The sequence below is a fragment of the Myotis daubentonii genome, chromosome 15 (genome assembly GCF_963259705.1).
Source record: "Myotis daubentonii chromosome 15, mMyoDau2.1, whole genome shotgun sequence".
Classification (NCBI taxonomy): Eukaryota; Metazoa; Chordata; class Mammalia; order Chiroptera; family Vespertilionidae; genus Myotis; species Myotis daubentonii.
The window spans coordinates 20,103,753-20,123,101 of NC_081854.1; the positions used below are offsets into that span (position 1 = coordinate 20,103,753).

Here is a 19,349-nt window from a genome sequence, read left to right on the forward strand (position 1 = left end):
CCGCTAGTGCAGGGCGGGGGGAAGTGCCCTGGAGACTGTGAGTGATCACGTGACGGCTGTCGCCTTACTCTCGTTGGTGGCGGCCCTGGCGGCTAGAGCGGCCGCGGGCGAGTCAATCTCGCTTCCGGTGGCGGGAGCGGTGCTTTCGGGATGGATCTCCGGGCCAGGGGAGGGGGGAGTCTGACAGTTGGTTCCGCCCGGAGGGGCGGGCGGGCGGCGCGAGTGGGCGCGGGCCCGGAGGGCCAGGTGAGGCGTGGGCCGGGAGAGGTGGGATTGGGCAGGAAACGGTGGGGATGGATGGTATTTAGGCTCACTGGCGCTGCGTTGCGGTCCTGGATAAACGACTTTTTTCTTTGAACCTCAGTTTCCTCCTCTGTAGAGTGGGGGTCAGTATCTGACTATAGCTTCCTCCTTCTGGTTTGGAATGAGAAGTCAGCTCGCGCTTGGCGGAGCCCCGCGCTCTGCGCCTGGCACTGTGCTCACTCGTTAATATACTATTATTGTTAGTTGTGATGATGATGTTTGTGCTTGGCGGGGAAGATTGTTGGACTTGGAAGCCAACAGATTTCAGTTCAAGTCTCAGCTCCCCTAGCAGTGGGCCTGTGCCTTCGCCTCTCTGCACCTTATTTCTGCAGTGAGGGCTAGCAGTCCGAATATTATAGGGTCCTTGTGAGGATGCTGACGGAACGTGCGTGTGACGCTCCTAGCACAGGGCCTGGGGCAGTATTGAGTAGAACTCGCTAGACTCATCATAATGATTTTGAGAGTCATTGTTGTAGCTGGGACTTCCAAGGCAGTAAAAGGAGCGAGGAAGCTCAAAGACAGCAACAGGAACAGCCTGGAATCCGGAGTCGTCAGGGAAATCGACATCCTGCCACTTACAAATATTCCAAATCCCACGATTTTTCTTTTTCTTTGAAACTACTGATGCATTTTCCTCCAGTCAGTTAACTTGAGAAGGAAAAGTGGCCTGGCTGGCCATGAGACAGGAACTCTTCACCTGAAACACAATGGAAGCAGAACAGTCCATTAAATTGAGTGTGATTCCATATTGTCAGGTACATGGAACTCATCAAGTTACCTAATACTCGGTTCCCAGCTCACACTTTGCATAGGACTAGTATAAGTCAGTGACTGTCCTTTTCTTTTCCTAGCTCACTGAAGATTTATTTATTTTATTTAATGCTCGCAGATCACCTGCCGAGCATTGTTCTAAGTCAGTGGTTCTCAACCTTGGCTGCACATTAGAATCACCTGGGAATCTTTTCAAAATCCTGATTTCTGGGCCTCGTCTTCCGGAAATTCTGTTTCTTTGTTACTAATGTTGTGGCCCCACCCCAGAACAAAGAAACAGACTTTCCGGAGCATGAGGCCCAGAAATCAGGATTTTAAAAAGATTCCCAGTGATTCTAATGTGCAGCCAAGGTTGAGAACCACTGTTCTAAGTGCTTGTTGTTTATGAACTCATACACATATCACCTGTTGAGCATTATTCTAAGTGCTTGGTGTTTTTGAACTCATTTACTCTTTTAAGAATAGATACTCTTATTATTCTTATTTTATAACCAAGGGAAGTGAAATCCAGAAAGGTTGCCCCGCCTGCGTGGCTCTGGCACCGGCGTGGCTCAGGGTTGAGCGTCAACCCATGAACCAGGTTGTCACAGTTCAATTCCTGGTCAGGGCATATGCCTGGGTTGTGGGCTTGATCCCCAGTGTGGGGCGTGCGGGAGGCAGCTGTTTAATGATTCGCTCTCATCATTGGTGTTTCTTTCTTTTTTTTTTTTTTAAATATATATATACTTTTATTGATTTCAGAGGGGGAAGAGAGGGAGAGAGAGATAGCAGCAACCTGGGTATATACTCTCACCAGGAATCTTGGTTTATAGGTTGACGCTCAACTATTGAGTGATGCCGGCTGTGCTCATCATTGACGTTTCTATTTCTCCCTTTCCCTTCCTTTCTGAAATCAATTTTAAAAAAAAAGAAAGAAAGAAAATTTAAGCCCCAGAGTCAGGGTTAGGAAGTGGTAAATTAAGATTTGGATCCATGCCTTGTAAGGGCTTAGCACAGGTTATCCAGTATATGGCAATTACTTGAGTTTTGGGAGTGGTCATTTTTCCATTATTATTAATGTTATTTTCACCATTCAGAGAGCACTGGAGATGGGCTTTTAATGGTGGAGAGAGGAAACAGTCCAGCAGGGAATTCTGCAGCTGTAGGAGGATACCAGTACTTAAAGGCTTCTGGGAAGCATTAACTGAAACCTTGCAAAGACAGATCATAGTGCCTGCTCATAGTAATCCCTTGACCAGCAGTATCTTAGCCATTGAACTGACTTGGGTTCAAGTCCTGGCCCTGTAGTTACTTACTATGTGACCTTGGAGGTGCCATTCTCATCTGTAACACGGGGATCGTTTTCACTTTCTTCCCCTGTGGTTGTGAGGAATCACTGAGACATGTATATACTGTCCCTAGCACGTGAACATTCAGTAGGAGCTACTGCATGGGCACTGGAATCAGGGAGAACTTTTTTTTTTAAATTAAATCTTTATTGTTCAGATTATTACAGTTGTTCCTCTTTTTTCCCCCCATAGCTCCCCTCCACCCGGTTCCCACCCCACCCTCCCCTCTCCCCCACCATCCCCCCCCCCTGCACTGTCCTCATCCATAGGTGTACGATTTTTGTCCAGTCTCTTCCCGTATCCCCCACACCACTTTCCCCCCCAAGAATAGTCAGTCCACTCCCTTTCTATGCCCCTGATTCTATTATAATCACCAGTTTATTGTGTTCATTAGATTATTTATTCACTTGATTTTTAGATTTACTTGTTGATAGATGTGTATTTGGTGTTCATAATTTGTATCTTTACCTTTTTCTTCTTCTTCCTCTTCTTAAAGAATACCTTTCAGCATTTCATGTAATACTGGTTTGGTGGTGATGAACTCCTTTAGCTTTTTCTTATCTGTGAAGCTCTTTATCTGACCTTCAATTCTGAATGATAGCTTTGCTGGATAAAGTAATCTTGGTTGTAGGTTCTTGGCATTCATCACTTTGAATATTTCTTGTTATGCCCTTCTGGCCTGCAAAGTTTCTGTTGAGAAATCAGCTGACAGTCGTATGCGTACTCCCTTGTAGGTAACTGTCTTTCTCTTGCTGCTTTTAAGATTCTCTCTTTTGCCCTAACCTGTTTGGCTCAGTGGATAGAGCGTCGGCCTGTGGACTGAAAGGTCCCAGGTTCGATTCCGGTCAAGGGCATGTACCTTGGTTGCGGGCACATCCCCAGTAGGGGGTGTGCAGAAGGTAGCTGATCGATATTTCTAACTGTCTACTCTAACCTCTTCCTTCCTCTCTGTAAAAAAAAAAAAAAAAAAAAATCAATAAAATATATTTTAAAAAAAGATTTTCTCTTTGTCTTTTGCTCTTGGCATTTTAATTATGATGTGTCTTTGTGTGGTCCGCTTTGGATTCCTTTTGTTTGGGGTTCTCTGCACTTCCTGGACTTGTAAGTCTATTTCTTTCACCAGGTAGAGGAAGTTTTCTGTCATTATTTCTTCAAATAGGTTTTCAATATCTTGCCCTCTCTCTTCTTCTGGCACCCCTATAATTTGGATGTTGGTGCCCTTGAAGCTGTCCCAGAGGCTCCTTACGCTATCTTCGTATTTTTGGATTCTTTTTTCATTTTGCTTTTCCGGTTGGGTGTTTTTTGCTTCTTCGTATTTCAAATCTTTGACTTGATTCTTGCGATCCTCTGGTCTGTTGTTGGGAGTCTGTATAATATTCTTTATTTCAGTCAGTGTATGCTTAATTTCTAGTTGGTCTAAGCTCGAGGGTCTCACTAGATTTCTTGAGGGTCTCACTAAATTTATCGGTGGTCTCACCAGACTTTTTGAGGGTCTTACTAAATTTATCGGCGGTTTCTAGAAAGTTCTTGAAAAACCTTAAAAGTATGGTTTTGAACTCTGTATCCAGTTGTTTGCTTTCCTCCATTTCTGTCATTTGTGTCCTGTTTCTTTGTCTCTGCATTTTTTATTCTTCCCTGTGTTGGTAGAGTGGCTTTGTGTGCTAGGTGTCCTATAGGGCCCAGTGGCTCAGCCTCCCCAATTACTTGAGGTGGACACTCTTGGTGCACCCCTTTGTGGGCTTTTGCACAGTCTTGTTGTAGTTAAGCCTTGATTGTTGTAGGTATCACTGGGAGGAATTGACCTCCAGGCCAATTGGCTGTGAGAATCAGCTGTGTCTCCAGTGGGAGAACTTCTGTGCTGAAGACACCCTTCTGGGGCAAGATTTGCTTCAGTGGGGCTTTGGTGCTCACTGAGTCTGCCCCCTGAGTATGTCCCTTATGGATCTGAGGAGTTGTAATCTGGATGGTCCCACTCTGACCACTAGGTACACTGGCTCTTGGATCTAAGGAGGTGCTAATTTAGCCTCTGCCTGAGGCTACCCAGCAGGAGCTATGGAGAGATCTGCAGATTCTCCTTCCTTTTTGGGGGGTTTGGAGGTGCCCAAATGAGGCCCAGCTGTGAAGCAATGCAAGCTGCTGTGGGGCCTTGGGCCTTCTCTTGGAAGTTCTGGGTCTGTCTGGCCCAGCTGCAGTTTGTTAGGTAATTTTCAGATTGCAAAGGGCCAGGGCATTCATATGCAAAAGCGTCTGCCGCAGCTTGGGTGGGGCGGGGTCTCAGGGAATCAACAGGGAGGAGCAAGCAGCTATGGCTGATCCTCAGCCCTGCCCTAAGGGGCCCCGAGGTAATTGCTGCAAGCACCTCTGAGGGAAAGCCGCCCTCGTTTCGAGTTCTGCCTGCTGCCAGACCGTCCAGTCTCTCCCCACACGAGTCCAGGTCCCCAGAGACTTCCTGGACGGAGTTCAGAGCAGTCGGGAGCTTGTGACTCCTTCCTGATTCAGAAAGACAGCCGCGTCCTCAGGTGCCAGCCCCTTAACGTGCGCGCCTCCGTACCTCTGCACTTTACTTCCGCACCTCCTCTGAGTCTCTGTGTGCTTTTCTCTTTCCTTCTAGTTGTAGAATTTCCACTCAGCCAGCCTTCCTGTGGTTCTGGATGATGTCCGATTTGTCTTTTAGTTGTATTTTTGAAGTGGTTGTGGGAGGCAGCAATTTCCGGTGTTTACCTATGCCGCCATCTTGTTTTTTTCAGGAGAACTTGTTTTTGAATCCCAGTAAAGCCATTTGCTAGATGTGGCATTTGGCAAATGACTGCACTTCAATGAGTTGGTTTCTTTCATTGATCAAAATGAGTCTGATGCTAGTCCTCACTCATGAGGAGGTTGTGAGGCCTCAGCATGACGCCTGGCTCTGGTCCTGGTATATGAAATGTTTTTCTCTCTGACTTATTGAAGCCTCTTCTTGCCCTGCCCTTTGAGAGATGCAGGTATGTTATCTTTGTCCACTAGTAAAATCCAGGAGGGAAAGTGGGTGTTGGAGCGTCAAGTACAGGGTGGAATGATGTCTGTGATCATGTTCATCAAAGGATGCAGCAGGAGCCAGGGAAAGGCAGATGAATCCTAGCTGGGGGCAGAGGAGAGAATCTCACGTGTGGGGACTTAAGGGAAGCTTCACAAAGCAGGCAGCAGCAAAGCAGAGTGAAGGAGGGCTTGCCAGGAGAACAGGAGAAGATAAACATTCCGGGCACAAGTGACATTCTGTGTGAAAACTGGGAGGTAGGCAAAGCCCCTAGTGCAGCTGTGGGCAAACTACGGCCCACGGGCCAGATCCGGCCTGTTTGAAATGAATAAAACTAAAAAAAAAAAAGACTGTACCCTTTTATGTAATGATGTTTACTTTGAATTTATATTAGTTCACACAAACACTCCATCCATGCTTTTGTTCCGGCCCTCCGGTCCAGTTTAAGAACCCATTGTGGCCCTCGAGTCAAAAAGTTTGCCCACCCCTGCCCTAGTGTTAGAGGAAAGGCTAGGTGGGAAGCCTGGGAGTTAAGAATAGCCCATGCTTGGTGAGCATCAGACAGTGTCTCAGGTGCTTGGTACATAGAAACTCACAGCATTTGTCTAAGGCAGTGGTCGGCAAACTCATTAGTCAACAGCCAAATATCAACAGTACAACGATTGAAATTTCTTTTGAGAGCCAAATTTTTTAAACTTAAACTATATAGGTAGGTACATTGTTATTAACTTAATTAGGGTACTCCTAAGGCTTAGGAAGAGCCACACTCAAGGGGCCAAAGAGCCGCATGTGGCTCGTGAGCCGCAGTTTGCCGACCAAGGGTAAGTAAGGTAAGTAATGTTTGTATCTTCCCAGTTTACAGATGGGAACACTGAGGCTCGACGTGTAATTTGCCAAGGCCACACAGCTAGTAAGTGGTAGAGCCAGATTTGAGCCCTGCAGTCTGGTTACAGAGTCCTTACTCTTTTACTGTTTCTGTTCAGCCATCAGAATGCCGGGGGGAAGACAGGGGGTGGGGGGAGGCCAGATTGAGTGTGCTGGACAGAGGCCTTCTGCACCCCATAGAGGAGGTGGACGGGGATGAGGGCGAAGGGTCACAGTTGGGGGCTGGGGTGGGTGGCAGGGAGCAGAGGGAAGGATGAGGGCAGAGGAAATGGAGGATACGGCAGGGTCAGAGAAGAGGCTGGGGGCTAAGTGGGAAGTTTGGGCCAGGGCAGTGTGGGACGGATGTTCCTGGAGTCAGCATCGAATCATCAGGAGAGAAAGTTACTTCCTTTAGTTTCTTTTCAGTGCTGCTGTTAATGTCCAGGAGAAAGGTTTCATTGGTGCTAATATGTCTCTAACACCTTTCTAGCACCTGCTAATCTCTTAGGTGAAAATTGGCTTTTCATTTCTTCTCTGAGGCCCCTCATGATTTGGTGCCCCACCTGTCTGCCCTTGTCTCCTCTCACTCTGCTCGCTCACTCGCCTGCAGCCAGGCCAGCTGCTGCTGCCCCTCCAACATGTCAGACGGGCTCCTGGCTCAGGGCACTGGACTTACCTTCTGCTGGAGCACTCTTCTGTAAAACCACATGGCTCACCCCTCCACCACCGATGGGTCTCTGAACGTCACTTCAGAGTGTTCTCCCCGATCACCCTCTTTAGGATTGCAACCTCTTTCTTCCCAGGCCCTCCATGTTTTCTCCGGGACAGTAAAGGCTTTCTGACACCACACCTTTTTTTTCCCTTTTTAAAAAAATATTTTTATTGATTTTTAGAGAGAGAGGAAGGGAGTGGGGGAGACAGAGAGAGAAAGATCAATGTGAGAGTGAAACGGCAAAGCATTGATTGGCGGCCTCCTGCAGGCCCCCTTCTGGGCATCAGGCCCCTAGCCCAGGCATGTGCCCTGACTGGGAATCAAACCGTGACCTCCTGGTCATAAGTTGATGCTCAACCACTGAGCCACACCGGCCAGGCTGACACATCACATCTTAACTGTTCTGCTTCTTTCCTCTCTGTGTCCCCCTTTCCCCTTTCCTTACCTAAATGCCAGGCTCTGATTTCGTTCACCTCAGTATCCCTAGCTCCTAGAACAGTGCTTCACACAGGTTTTGAATGAATGAATGAATGAATGAATGGAGTATTTATGGTTAAAGTCTTGGGTAAGGGGTGTCTTTTTCCCCCCTTTCCCCGCCCCCTTCCTGTCTTTTTCTAGCTAGAAACTTTTGAGGTGTATGGAATAGAGCTGTGGACATTTGCTGTCCCTGGGCCTTGTCCCAGGCAGAAGTGATAGCTGTGGTGGCAGCTCTGTCCCAGGCTGACTTCCTGCCAGCTGCTCCAGTCTATTCCTGGGCTCTGAGCCCCCAGTCCAGGAACTCTCCTCTGGCAGATAGACAGGCAGCGAGAGAGGGACAAGCTCTCACAGCCGGTGGCAACTCATGAGCCCTCTCCCCTTGTTCTCTCTTCCAGGCTCCAGGGAGCTGCGTGAGGGCCAGTTCGACAATGGTCTCAGTGACCATGGGTGAGTCTGTGGACTTCTCTTGGGGCCCCCTCTCCCCGCTGCCCTTTTTGGGGTATGACCTTGTTGGGGAAGACGTGGTGGGGGAGGGAGGGCCGGTCACAGACAGGAACAGCTGTACTGGAGGTCCATGGAGGTGGGGCCAGGCCTGCTCAAGGCCTACCCGCTTCCTCTCTGTATCTTTGCCTCCTGCAGCCTCGTTTAGCCATAAAGAACTTGGGTATTGAAGTCCAGCAGATCTCCCACATGGCCTCTCAGAGCCTCAGTTTTCTCGCCTGTAAAATGGAGATACTAATACTTCCTACAACCTGGGATCTAATAAGGATTAAGGAGGTTATTGCCTGTAAAATCCTGGGCATAGTTTTTTTGCAGTTCCTTTTGCTTTAGGCAGCTAGCTACTCCCAACCTATGTGGTACTTTTTTTTCCCCTTAAGAGCTTGATTGACATACAGTTTATATTTTGTACAATCACTTGTTTAAAGGCTACAATTCAGTGATATATATATGTACATATATATCTTTTTCTTTTAAAAAAATGTATTTTTATTGATATCAGAGAGGAAGGGAGAGGGAGAGAGAGATAGAACATCAATAATGAGAGAGAATCATGGATTGGCTGCCTCCTGCACCCCCCCCACTGGGGACCGAGCCCACAACCCGGGCATGTGCCCTTGACTGGAATCAAACCCAGGACCCTTGCGTCCACAGGCCAGTGCTCTATCCACTGAGCCAGACAGGCTAGGGCTACATATCTTTTTCTATTCACAGATTTGTGCAACCATCACCACAGTCGATTTCTTTCAAAACATTTTCATCTTCCTCCAAAAACCCAATATCCATTAGCAGTCACTCCCTCCACCCCGGACCCTGGCTCCACTAACCCACTAATCCACTTTCTGCCTCTATGGATCTCTACATTTACTGTTCTGGACATTTCATATAAATGGAATCATTACGTGGTGCTTTTCGACACTTAGACAAAAGTGCCTGCTTTTGGCTGATGGAAACCAGGGCGCCCTGGCAAGCAGGTGCCTAGAGCCCATGCAGAACAGAAGGCAGCTTTTCCTCTGGTCAGGAGCCCACCTTTCTCAATTAGAGATACAGGCCTATGGCCTGGTGGGCAGGGGCCTCCTAGGGAGAGGTGTGGCTGTGCGTTTGTGCCGAGCCCTGCACTGCCACCTGAGACATCTGACCTGGAGTGTGTCTCTTTTCCTGCACTGAGCCTCAGTTGTCTCAAGCAAAATGAGCACAGCAATACCAATTTTTTTCTAATCTCAACTAGCATTGCCCAGCCCCCAACTGGTGTGGCTCAGTTGGTTGGAGTGTCATCCTATGCACTGAAGGGTTTCGGGTTTGATTTGATATTTCTCTCTCTCCCCCCGATCCCCGCCCTCCCTTCCTATCCCTTCCTTTCTCTAAGCATGTCCTTGCGTGAGGATTAAAATAAACAAACTAGCATGGAATGTTGGCTATAATATTATGTACCATGAGAAAGAAAAAGAATGTTGCCAATTAAACTGGCAGCCTGGCTGGGGTGGCTCAGTGGTTGAGCATTGACCTATGAATTAGGAGTTCACGTTTGATTACCTGTCAGGTCTGTCAAGGCACATGCCGGGGTTGGGGGCTTGATCCCCAGGAGGGGTCATGCAGGAGGCAGCCAATCAATGATCCTCTCATCATTGATGCTTCTCTCTCTCTCTCTCCCTTTCCTTTTCTCTCTGAAATCAATAAAAATATATTGAAAAAAACAAAACAAAACAAAAGACAACTGTGGCACACCCTCGATTGTGAGGTAGATCCTGGTTTCAGAGATATTTAAAATGAAAAAAAATATTTTATTTGAAATCAGTGATCTTACCTAACATCTGGCCTAACAGAGCAGGGTCAATGTGAAGGTCACACCCAAGAAAACAAGAAAGATGTTTAGAAACAGTAAGCCAGCGGCGAGGCGCCCACCCTCCCCCTGCATGCTTCCTCATTGGCAAAGTGGGGGAATCAATGCTGCTTAACCACGGTTGTCAGGCAGGCGTAATTCCATCGTCTGTGTAAAGCACTCAGCCCAGGGCCTGGCATTTGATAAGCATTTAATTTGTGGGAGCCGTTGCTGTTGTGGTTTTGCTGCGGCTGTTCTCTAAAGAGAATAATGTGAGTAATGAGTCCTGTCCACCCCCACCAGCCACCTCTGAGTGGATCCAGTTCTTTAAGGAAGCCGGCATTCCTCCGGGACCTGCTGTCAATTACGCTGTGATGTTTGTGGATAATAGGTAAGGGGCACCGAGGGGATGAGCTGAACTCGGGGAGAGGTGGGAGGAGACAGGGAACTGGCTGGCCCACCCTCCCTGGTCCACCGTGGCCTCACTGCTGACCCTCCCCTGCAGGATCCAGAAGAGCATGCTGCTGGATCTCAACAAGGAAATCATGAATGAGCTGGGCGTGACTGTGGTGGGTGACATCATTGCCATCCTCAAGCATGCCAAGGTGGTACACCGCCAGGTGGGTGCTCTGTGCCATCTTTGTTCCTGGGTTTGGGGAGGGGCAGGGCAGTGGTATAGCTGACAGGAGGCTTAGAAGCAAAGGCAGGCAGACCTGGGATCCAAGGCTGGTTCTACATTTGCTGTGTGACATTGGGCACATTGCCTAACCTCTCTGAGCCTTTGTCTATCTGTAGTATGCACATAGGCAAACCTATTTTGCAGGGTGGTTGTAAATATTACATTGTATAAAGCCTAGTACAGTGTAAACAGTAGGGCTTCAGTAAAAGCTGTCTGTATTATTATTATTACTAGAGGCCCAGTGCATGAAAATTCATGCACTGGAGTGGGGGGGTCCCTCAGCCCGGCCTGCCCCCTCTCACAGTCCAGGAGTCCTCAGGGGCGGGAGGCGATGCCCCTGTCACACCTCTGCTGCTGCCACTGCCGGCAGCGCAAGCCTCGGCCGGCCCTGGTTACCTGAGCCTTAGGTGGCCCTGGGCAGCTGGGGGGCTGAGGGGACTGGGGGACTCTGGAGGCAGGCATGTGCCTGGCCTTGCCACATGCCTGCTGCCCCGGTGGGGCTGAGGGAACTGGGCACCGCCATCTTGTGGTTGTGAGGGCTGCCATCTTTGAGGGTGGGGCAGTCAATTAGCATATTTCCTCCTTATTGGCTGTGGGTGCCGCCACCTTTGAGGGTGGGGCAGTCAATTAGCATATTTCCTCCTTATTGGCTGTGGGCACTGCCATCTTTGTGGGTGTGAGAGTCAAGTAGCATATTCCCACTGTATTCGATGGGATTGCTATTGTCATCCTACTAATATAATGATCAGGACCAGGTTTCTTCTCTGTCCCCAGGACAGAAGCTTCCTATGTGGGATCCAGTTGGTGACTTGGCCAACAATATGGTGGTTCCTTTCATTATTGGCCCCTCCGGTTGGCCCCTCTGGTTACAGTGTCCTTAGACTAATGATTTCACCTCCCTGAGTCTCTCTGAAACAGGTTTTTCACACACCCTGCTGCATAGGGTAGCTTTGGCCATCTACCAACTAGTGTATGTGGCAAGGAGTGCCAGGTTTGGAGTGAAGTGCTTGTGAAGTTACAATGGCTCACACTTAAACCATGTGCTTGCCATCTCTGCCCTTTATACCTATTAATTCATTTGCTCCTCCCTCCACTTGACCAAGAAGGAAACTTGCTTCAGAGCTGTACTCCAGCTTCCACATCGCGGCTGCTGGGTTATTCTCATGTCCAGCAGCTCCCTCCATCCCAGAGATGGTCTTCATAGTTCCACCATGAGAACAAGCCCCTACAGTGAGGCTTTCTCCAGCCAGGGGCATTATCTGAGTTAGCATGGAGATGGTCACAGAGCAGCACTTTTTTTTTCTTTAAACTTTTAAATTTGGGAATAATTTTTGATCTCTAGAAATGTTCCAACAATAGTACAGAAAGTTTCTATGTGTCCTTCACTCACCTTCTCCTAATGTTAACATCTTACATAGTGATGGTACGTTTGTCAAAACTAAGAAATGAACAGTAGTATGCTAGCATTAACTAAACTACAGACTTTTTGGATTTCATTCATTTCCATTGATCCCCTTTTCCTATTCCAATGCCTCACTGCATTGACTGATGTCTTCTTTGTCTCTCTCTTCAAAAATTTATTTGAAAGAGAGAGAGAGAGAAACATTGATTTGTTGTTCCACTTATTCATGCATTCATTGGTTGTTTCGTGGATGTGCCCTAACTGGGGATCAAACCCACAGCCTTAGCTTAATGGGTCTAACCAGCTAAGCTCCCGGGCCAGGGCTAAATTTATTTTTCAATTACAGTTGACACACAATATTATATTAGTTTCAGGTGTCAACACAGTGATTTGACATGACCTTGACAGTTTTGAAGAGCACTGGTCAGGTGTTTTGTAGACTGTCCCTCAGTTAGAGTTTGTCTGGTGTTTTCTTCTGGTTAGGAGTGAAATGTCTTGAAATCTTTTCTCTAGCAGCTCTCATACCCTAGTTTGGTTTAGATTTCTGAGTCCCCTGTTCCCTCACCTCCTGCCCCTGTCCCCATGGTAACCCAGGCACTTTTTTTTACAGGACATGTGCAAAGCTGCCACTGAGTCGGTGCCCTGCAGCCCTGGCCCCCTCCCGGGCGAGATTCGCCGAGGCACCCCCAGTGGTGAGTCCCATCTGCTCATTCTTACTCTCCTGCAGTGAGGGACGCACCTGGTTCTGCAGCGGTGGCAGCAAAGGCATCTGAGGCGCCCCTCCCTTAGGGGAAACGCACTGGGTGATGAGGGGCTGGTGGCAGCTCTGTCCTGTAAAGTCACTGCAAACACCACAATAGTGCACACTGAGTCATGCGCCTACGGGCAACACAAGGTTAGGTTCCTGCAAACCTCTGATCACCACATTTTTCCTTAGCTGATCAATACTGAACTTCTTTTATGCGTGTTTCCATTTAAAGACACTTTATTTTCTAGCTATTGTTGATTCATTAACATTGAACTGTGGTTAATAACACGATAACTCATTTCTGAACGGAGCTAATTTCACACATGTGTTTTTTCCATAAGGCACATACATCAGTGCCTCCTTGCATTTAGGAACACAGACAGCATTTCAGTGCTGTGCTTAGGGGCCTGTTTTAATCAGCAAAATCATAGACCATGGAAAGAACACTTTTTACAGTGTGAGAGCTGAAACAAGAGCACAAGCGTGTAGCTTGTTTGACCTCAGTTGGGAGTGTGGGTGTTGGGCGATTCAAGTTTTCCGCCATTCTATGCATGTCTGTGAATGACCACAGACGCCTATGAGTGTTAGTTTTGGGGGTTACAAGTAAATTTTAATGAAGAGGTGAATTTGAAAATATGGAATCTGTGATTGGTGAGAACCTGCTCTATTTATACTTTTGTTTCTTCATCCGTATAATAAATTTAAAAAAAAAAAACCTAAAAAATTTAACATGTGTATTTGTTAGCCTTTGCTACTTAGCAAGCCACCCAAAAACTGGTTTAAAACACCGGCATTTATTTCCCATGGTTTTATGACTTGGTGGGTCATTTCTGCTCTGGGCCAGCTCAGCTGGTCTCGACGGGTGATCAGGGAGACCTCAACACACATCTGATGGCTGGCTGGATGTCAACAGGGGCAATTTGGGCACATGCCTCTCATTTCCTAGCAGCTAGCTCAGGCTCATCCGTACAGTGGTGGTTGCAGGACTCCCAAAAGCAGCATGGGAAGGCAGCCCCCATTTTTCAAATCACCTCTAAGCCTCTGCTTATATAACATCTGCTCTTGTCCCATTGGCCAGAGCCAATCACATGGCTCAACCCAGAGTCATTGTGGGCAGAGCCTACCCAAAGGCATGGTCAAGGGAGGCTGAACAAATTGGGGGTTCGTTTCTGTACACATCTCTTACAACTTACCTGCAGAAAAGGGTTCAGATGACAACAGGACAGCTGAATGACTTCACAGACCGGACACCACGTGAGCAGCAGCGTCCAAATCCAGAAACAAGCGTGACAGTGACTCTAACCATCTCGGGTGCCCACCACCCTGATTTCTAGCAGCATAGGTTAGTTTTGCTAGTCTTTCAAGTCTATGTAAATGAAACTAGGTACATGTACTCTTTGTAGCATTCTGAATATCTTAAGTAATTTAAAATAAATTTTAAAAATTAGTTAAAACAAAAACACTAGTGGAAAAAATAGGCAATCAAATAGTAAGAGGAAACAGGCAAAGAAGGAAAGAGGGGAAGAGTTCTCCAAAACAGCATTCCTGATGTGGCCACTTGTATACACTTTATAATATCACATGTATGTGTCTGTGAGCAGCAGTCATGATGTCAGAGCACAAAGCACCTGATGTTAACATCCAGTAGAGACAGACAGTTGTTTTCCCTCTGCCTTAAATGGTGCTAACTTGCCATGATAAACACATCCCTGACTGTCCCCCTCCCACGCTGGGATTGGCCTCTGCTACTTAGCCTTACATGCTACAGCTCTCACCTTACTTATACCCTAGGACAGTGATGGCGAACCTTTTGAGCTCGGCGTGTCAGCATTTTGAAAACCCCTAACTTAATCCTGGTGCCGTGTCACATATAGAAATTTTTTGATATTTGCAACCATAGTAAAACAAAGACTTATATTTTTGATATGTATTTTATAGATTTAAATGCCATTTAACAAAGAAAAATCAACCAAAAAAAATGAGTTCGCATGTCACCTCTGACACGCGTGTCATAGGTTCGCCATCACTGCCCTAGGACATCCCTCTCTTGTTCTACAGAAAACAGGGTCCATCAGAGACTGTCCCCCACGCCCAAAGGGAGGTCACCTCTTTTCTTGCCCCAGACCAGCTGGAGCCAGACCCACATTCCCAGGCCTGGCTGAGTGATGCCTGCTCTGAATCCCAGCTCCCTTGTCTGTAAAGTTGGTTATCAGTAGGGTCTGTCTAGCACAGATGTTGGAGGGTTGGTGGTAGTGTTCATCTTTTCAGTAGATGCTTATCGAGGGCTGTGAAGTGCCAGAAATGTTGTGGGCACTGAGGATACAGCAATGAACAGGCAGTGTCTCCGCAGGGAGCTTGCGTGCTCTGGGACAATCCACCAGTAAACAAATAATGTAAGTTAATGTCGAGCAGTAATAAAGGCTATGAAGAAAGAGAGTGTGGTGTAGGGTAAGGGAGTACAGGTTGATGGGTGGTCTGGAAAGCTTTCGCTAAGGAGACCATCTGAGAGGAGACCTGCGTGAAGAGGCAGAGCAAACCTGTTGGCACTCCGGGAACTGCGTGCCAGGCCAAGGGGACAGCTTGGCTGAAGTGGAGTGTGGAGGGGAGGGTCGAGGTCCGTGCAGGGCTGCATAACTAACTGATGGGTGAAGTATGGTAGGGACCAGTCTGGTCTTGGGTCTCAGGAAAGATCCTCAGGGCAGGGAGGGGTAGGCTAGTTCCTGGAAAGACTGGCCCACCCAGTCCCCAGACATCCCCACAGGAGGACAGCACAGCCACAGAGGAACTCTGGCTGCCCCTTCCCCATTCAGTCCCAAGGCTGGTCTCCAGCCGGCCTCCCTCCCAGGCCCACTGAACTGGACTCTCCCCTTTCCTCCCTGCAGCCGCCTCCCGCATGATTGCCAACAGCTTGAACCGAGACTCCCCACCTGGAACTCCCCCCAGACGGCCAGATACCAGCACCTCTAAGATCTCCGTCACCGTGTCCAATAAGATGGCAGCCAAGAGTGCCAAGGCCGCTGGTGAGGGGACTGGGGCAGGTGGTGGGGGGAGCAGGCGGTGAATGGCCTGTGAGTGCCTGAAGGCCACCAGGTCCAGAGGGTTTGTAATTGATCAAGTCGCTGCATCTCTGGGGGCCTTGCTCTCCACGTCTACAGAATGGGGCTGGGGGTACCCTACCCAGAGACCGTCAGAAGCACTTGAGATGATGTATGTAAGCACAGGTGCACTGGTTCAGTCTTTTAAATTTTATTTTATTGTGGTAAGAACACTTAACATGAGGTCTACCCTCTTAGCAAAGTTTTAAGTGTACACAGCAGTACTGTTGACTGTAGGTGGCTCAGTCTTTTTTAACAGACGTTCACTGAGCCCTGCCCTGTGCCGGCCCTGTGCTTGATGCCTGGGGTCAAAGGCAGAGAAGCTACTGTTTCCTCACAGCAGCCAGAGGAGCTTTCAGAACCCTCAGCCAGACCTTTTCACACCTTTGTCTAGAACTGTCCAGGGCTTCCCATTCCAGCAATAAAATCATGTCCTAGTGTGGATTCCTCTCTTGTGTCTCCTCCCCTTGCTGCTGCCTCCGGCCCCCTCCAGGCTCCTTCCCCCTGTGGGGCCTCTGTCCCGTGTTCCCTCCTTCTGGAGCATGCTTCCTCCGCAGACTTCCGTGGCTGGCCTCTGCTCTTCTAGGTCTCAGCTTGAAAGCTGGGCTTGGGACTCTGGCCTTAGGGCTTTCCCCCTTTGTTGGACCCATCCCACAGCAGTGATGTTGGCACAAGTGGAACCTGAGGCCCAGGGCGGGGGCTTCGTAATCTGACCCCCAGCCCATCATGCCCTGTCCACCTCTTTCGCACCCAGCATGCTCCCTTTTGCTGGGGGCGTTTGGAAGTGCCCCAGCCCCCTTCTGGCCTTGTGATTTGCATGCCATGAAAAGAAAGTTAAAATTACTTTCTAAAGTATTGAAAGGTAGCCTGGGAGGACTGGCGCTCTTCCCCCTCGACACATTTGAGGGGATTCTTTTTTGTAAAAATGGAGTTAAAATTTAGTTATACAGATTGTAAGTTTACGACTTGATTAATTTTTGGAAGGTGAGCACACTGTGAAACCACTACCTGGTGGGGCTCTGTAACCTCCCCTCCCAACCCAGGTCCGAGGGGAGTCTGGGCTGGGAGGTGAGCCTGTTTGGGGTGGACAGAGCCACAGAGAATGGGAGGCCCACTGCAACCTGGGTGTCCGAGTACCTTCTGCCCTGTCTGGCTCAGACATCTGAGTTTCTCGGTGGTTCAGAGTCAGTGGTGATAGGGGTAGTTGGGAAAATAAGGGGTTCCAGTCATGCGGATGCATGGAGATAAAGGGCACATATGTGCCCTATGCAGGGCATCTAGTCCCTATCCTGGGAGAACATTCTATCCCAGAAGGCGCTCAGCCACACCCTCTTCCCCAGCTGCCCTGGCCCGCCGGGAGGAGGAGAGCCTGACCGTTCCCACCAAGCGACGCAGGGTCACTGCTGAGATGGAGGGGAAATACATCATCAACATGCCCAAAGGCACCACCCCCCGGACCCGCAAGATCCTTGAGCAGCAGCAGGCGGCGAAAGGTACTGGCCTGGCCTGGGTGTGCACTGGCATAGCCTGTGCTTCCCCTTTGGCCTCATCCCACTGGCACTGGCGGAGAAGCAGGCGCTAAAGGGACCCAGGGGACCTTGGACCCAGGGCGCAGTGATGGTAGCCGTAGAGGAGGGGGAGGTCACCACCCTGCCCTGTGTCCTGAGGTTAGTGTTGCAGGTCTGCTTAGTCCCTCAGCCTGGCACCCTTCACCGGGTGCGGGTGGGAGGGTTCAGGGGCATGGATTTGGTGATGGCTGCCTCTAAAGCTCTGCTGTGCCTGGCTGAGGGCAGGTGCCCCAAGAAGTGGGCACTGTCATTATGAGCCCGAGGGGTCTGGTTGAGATTCAGTCCAGCGCTGCGGCTTGTATTTGGTCGAATGGAGATGGTGCTCTGTGGACTCAGAATATAGTCTGTTCTAATGGGAAAACATGCAGAAGATGCAGAAGCATATATAGTAGAAACAGACTCTCTCCCTCTCTCCCATCTCCCCGCCTGTTGCTAACTTCCAGACTAACATCCATGAACTTACTTGCATCTGTATACATGTCCCACACAGATATGGGCGTTTTTTTCCTTCTAAATGTATAGCGTCACCCTGTAGGTATTGTTCTATTACTCTTTTATTGAGATCTTTTCACTTTAGTGTATGTACATTTACAGTCCATCCTCTGTATCCTTGAGTTTTGTATCGTGCACTCAACTAACTGCAGATTGAAAATATTCAGGGAAGCCCTGGCTGGTGTCCGCAGTGATTAAAGCATCGGCCAGTGCATCGAAGGGTTGCGGGTTTGATTCCTGGTCAAGGGCATGTACCTGGGTTGCAGGTTTGATCCCCACCCCAATCAGGGTGCATGTGGGAGGCAACCGATTGATGTGTCTCTCTCACATCAATGTTTCTCTCACTCTCTCCCCATTACCCCTCCCTTCCTTCTACTCTTTCTAAATATCAATGGGAAAAAATATCCTCTGGTGAGGATTAACAAAAAAAGGGAAAAAAGAAAAAGAAAATATTCAAGGAGGAAAAAAAAAGAGCCCAGAGATTTCCAAAAAGCAAAACTTGAATTTGCCACGTGCTGAGTGCTACCCTTGAGTCATGTGAATGACGTAGTGATAAGTAGGTGTCCCCTGCTTTGACACCATGGAAACAGAGATGATATGCAGATACCGTGTCATTTTATATGAGGGACTTGAGCTTCGCGGATGTTGGTATTCATGGGGCACTGGAACCAGTCCCCCTCAAATACCGAGGGACGGCTATGCTCATTCTTGCTGATGGTGGTTTAATATTTCAACAGTATTTATACATCATATCAAGCTTTCTGTTGGTGGCTATTTAGGTTGTTATTTAGAGAGAGAACGTGTTACCAATTCATCGGATTTTCTCAGAGGCCTTTGACCCCAAAAAAAGTGAGAGGGCCAAGTAGTGATCAAGAACTCTTCCCGCACACACACCTGATGAACTGGCACTAGGTCCAAGGAACAGATATCAATTTTAGTTCATCCTTCCCCCAGTTAACACCAGCCAGGAGCTGGTGGGTTAAGGTCAGTGTTAACCAACAAGTGCAGACAAAGCCGAACTGGGCCCAGTCTGTGCCTATTGTACCAGCGCTGCGTGGGGCCTGGGCTGCCATGTTGGGGTCTAGGCTCCCTTGTCTGCACATGCTCACCCGGGTCTGGGCCTCAGGGGCCGCTCACCAGGTGCTCAGTGATGGCCTTGCTTCCCTCCAGGTCTCCACAGGACGTCCGTGTTTGACCGCCTCGGTGCCGAGACCAAGGCAGACACCACGACGGGCAATAAAGTGAGTTGGAGACTGGGGAGCCACTCGGGGCTCTCAAGTTCTTGTCCTCCCTGGGTGTTGTTCCTGACACCTCCCACATCTCACCCCTGGCATACTCTGGGCCCATCTCAGGGCAGAAGACAGGGGGAAAATGTCCAGCCCGGGGTCTGGCTGACTCCAGGATGCTGCCCTGTCCCAAACCGCCCTCAGCATCATCCCCCACAGCAACCCCTCTCCTGGGCCCTGTCTCAGGGACACCCCGCTGTCCTCATTCTAGGCAGTGACCAGACGGATGGCGCCATCTGTCTTGCCTGCTCTGCCACCTCTCCCTGTCTGGATAGGGCAGTGGCCGCCTAACTG

General features: G+C 48.9%; 1 protein-coding gene across 4 annotated transcripts in view; it reads left to right on the forward strand.

The window, feature by feature from the left end:
• The first annotated feature begins 138 nt into the window (after nucleotides 1-138).
• The window catches only part of C15H19orf47 (chromosome 15 C19orf47 homolog), a 34,668-nt gene continuing 15,457 nt past the window's right edge, over nucleotides 139-19,349 (forward strand). For 2 of the 4 annotated variants that reach the window (XM_059666535.1, XM_059666537.1), the window contains exons 1-8: nucleotides 139-246; nucleotides 7,864-7,915; nucleotides 10,089-10,176; nucleotides 10,291-10,405; nucleotides 12,477-12,558; nucleotides 15,497-15,634; nucleotides 17,050-17,202; nucleotides 18,940-19,010. In XM_059666535.1, coding sequence (XP_059522518.1) covers nucleotides 151-246; nucleotides 7,864-7,915; nucleotides 10,089-10,176; nucleotides 10,291-10,405; nucleotides 12,477-12,558; nucleotides 15,497-15,634; nucleotides 17,050-17,202; nucleotides 18,940-19,010 — 795 coding nt within the window. In that variant the 5' untranslated portion in view covers nucleotides 139-150. Of the gene's footprint in view, nucleotides 247-2,150; nucleotides 2,246-7,862; nucleotides 7,916-10,088; nucleotides 10,177-10,290; nucleotides 10,406-12,476; nucleotides 12,559-15,496; nucleotides 15,635-17,048; nucleotides 17,203-18,939; nucleotides 19,011-19,349 lie in introns of all 4 variants that reach the window. The other 2 variants (XM_059666538.1, XM_059666536.1) reach the window with 2 other exon arrangements.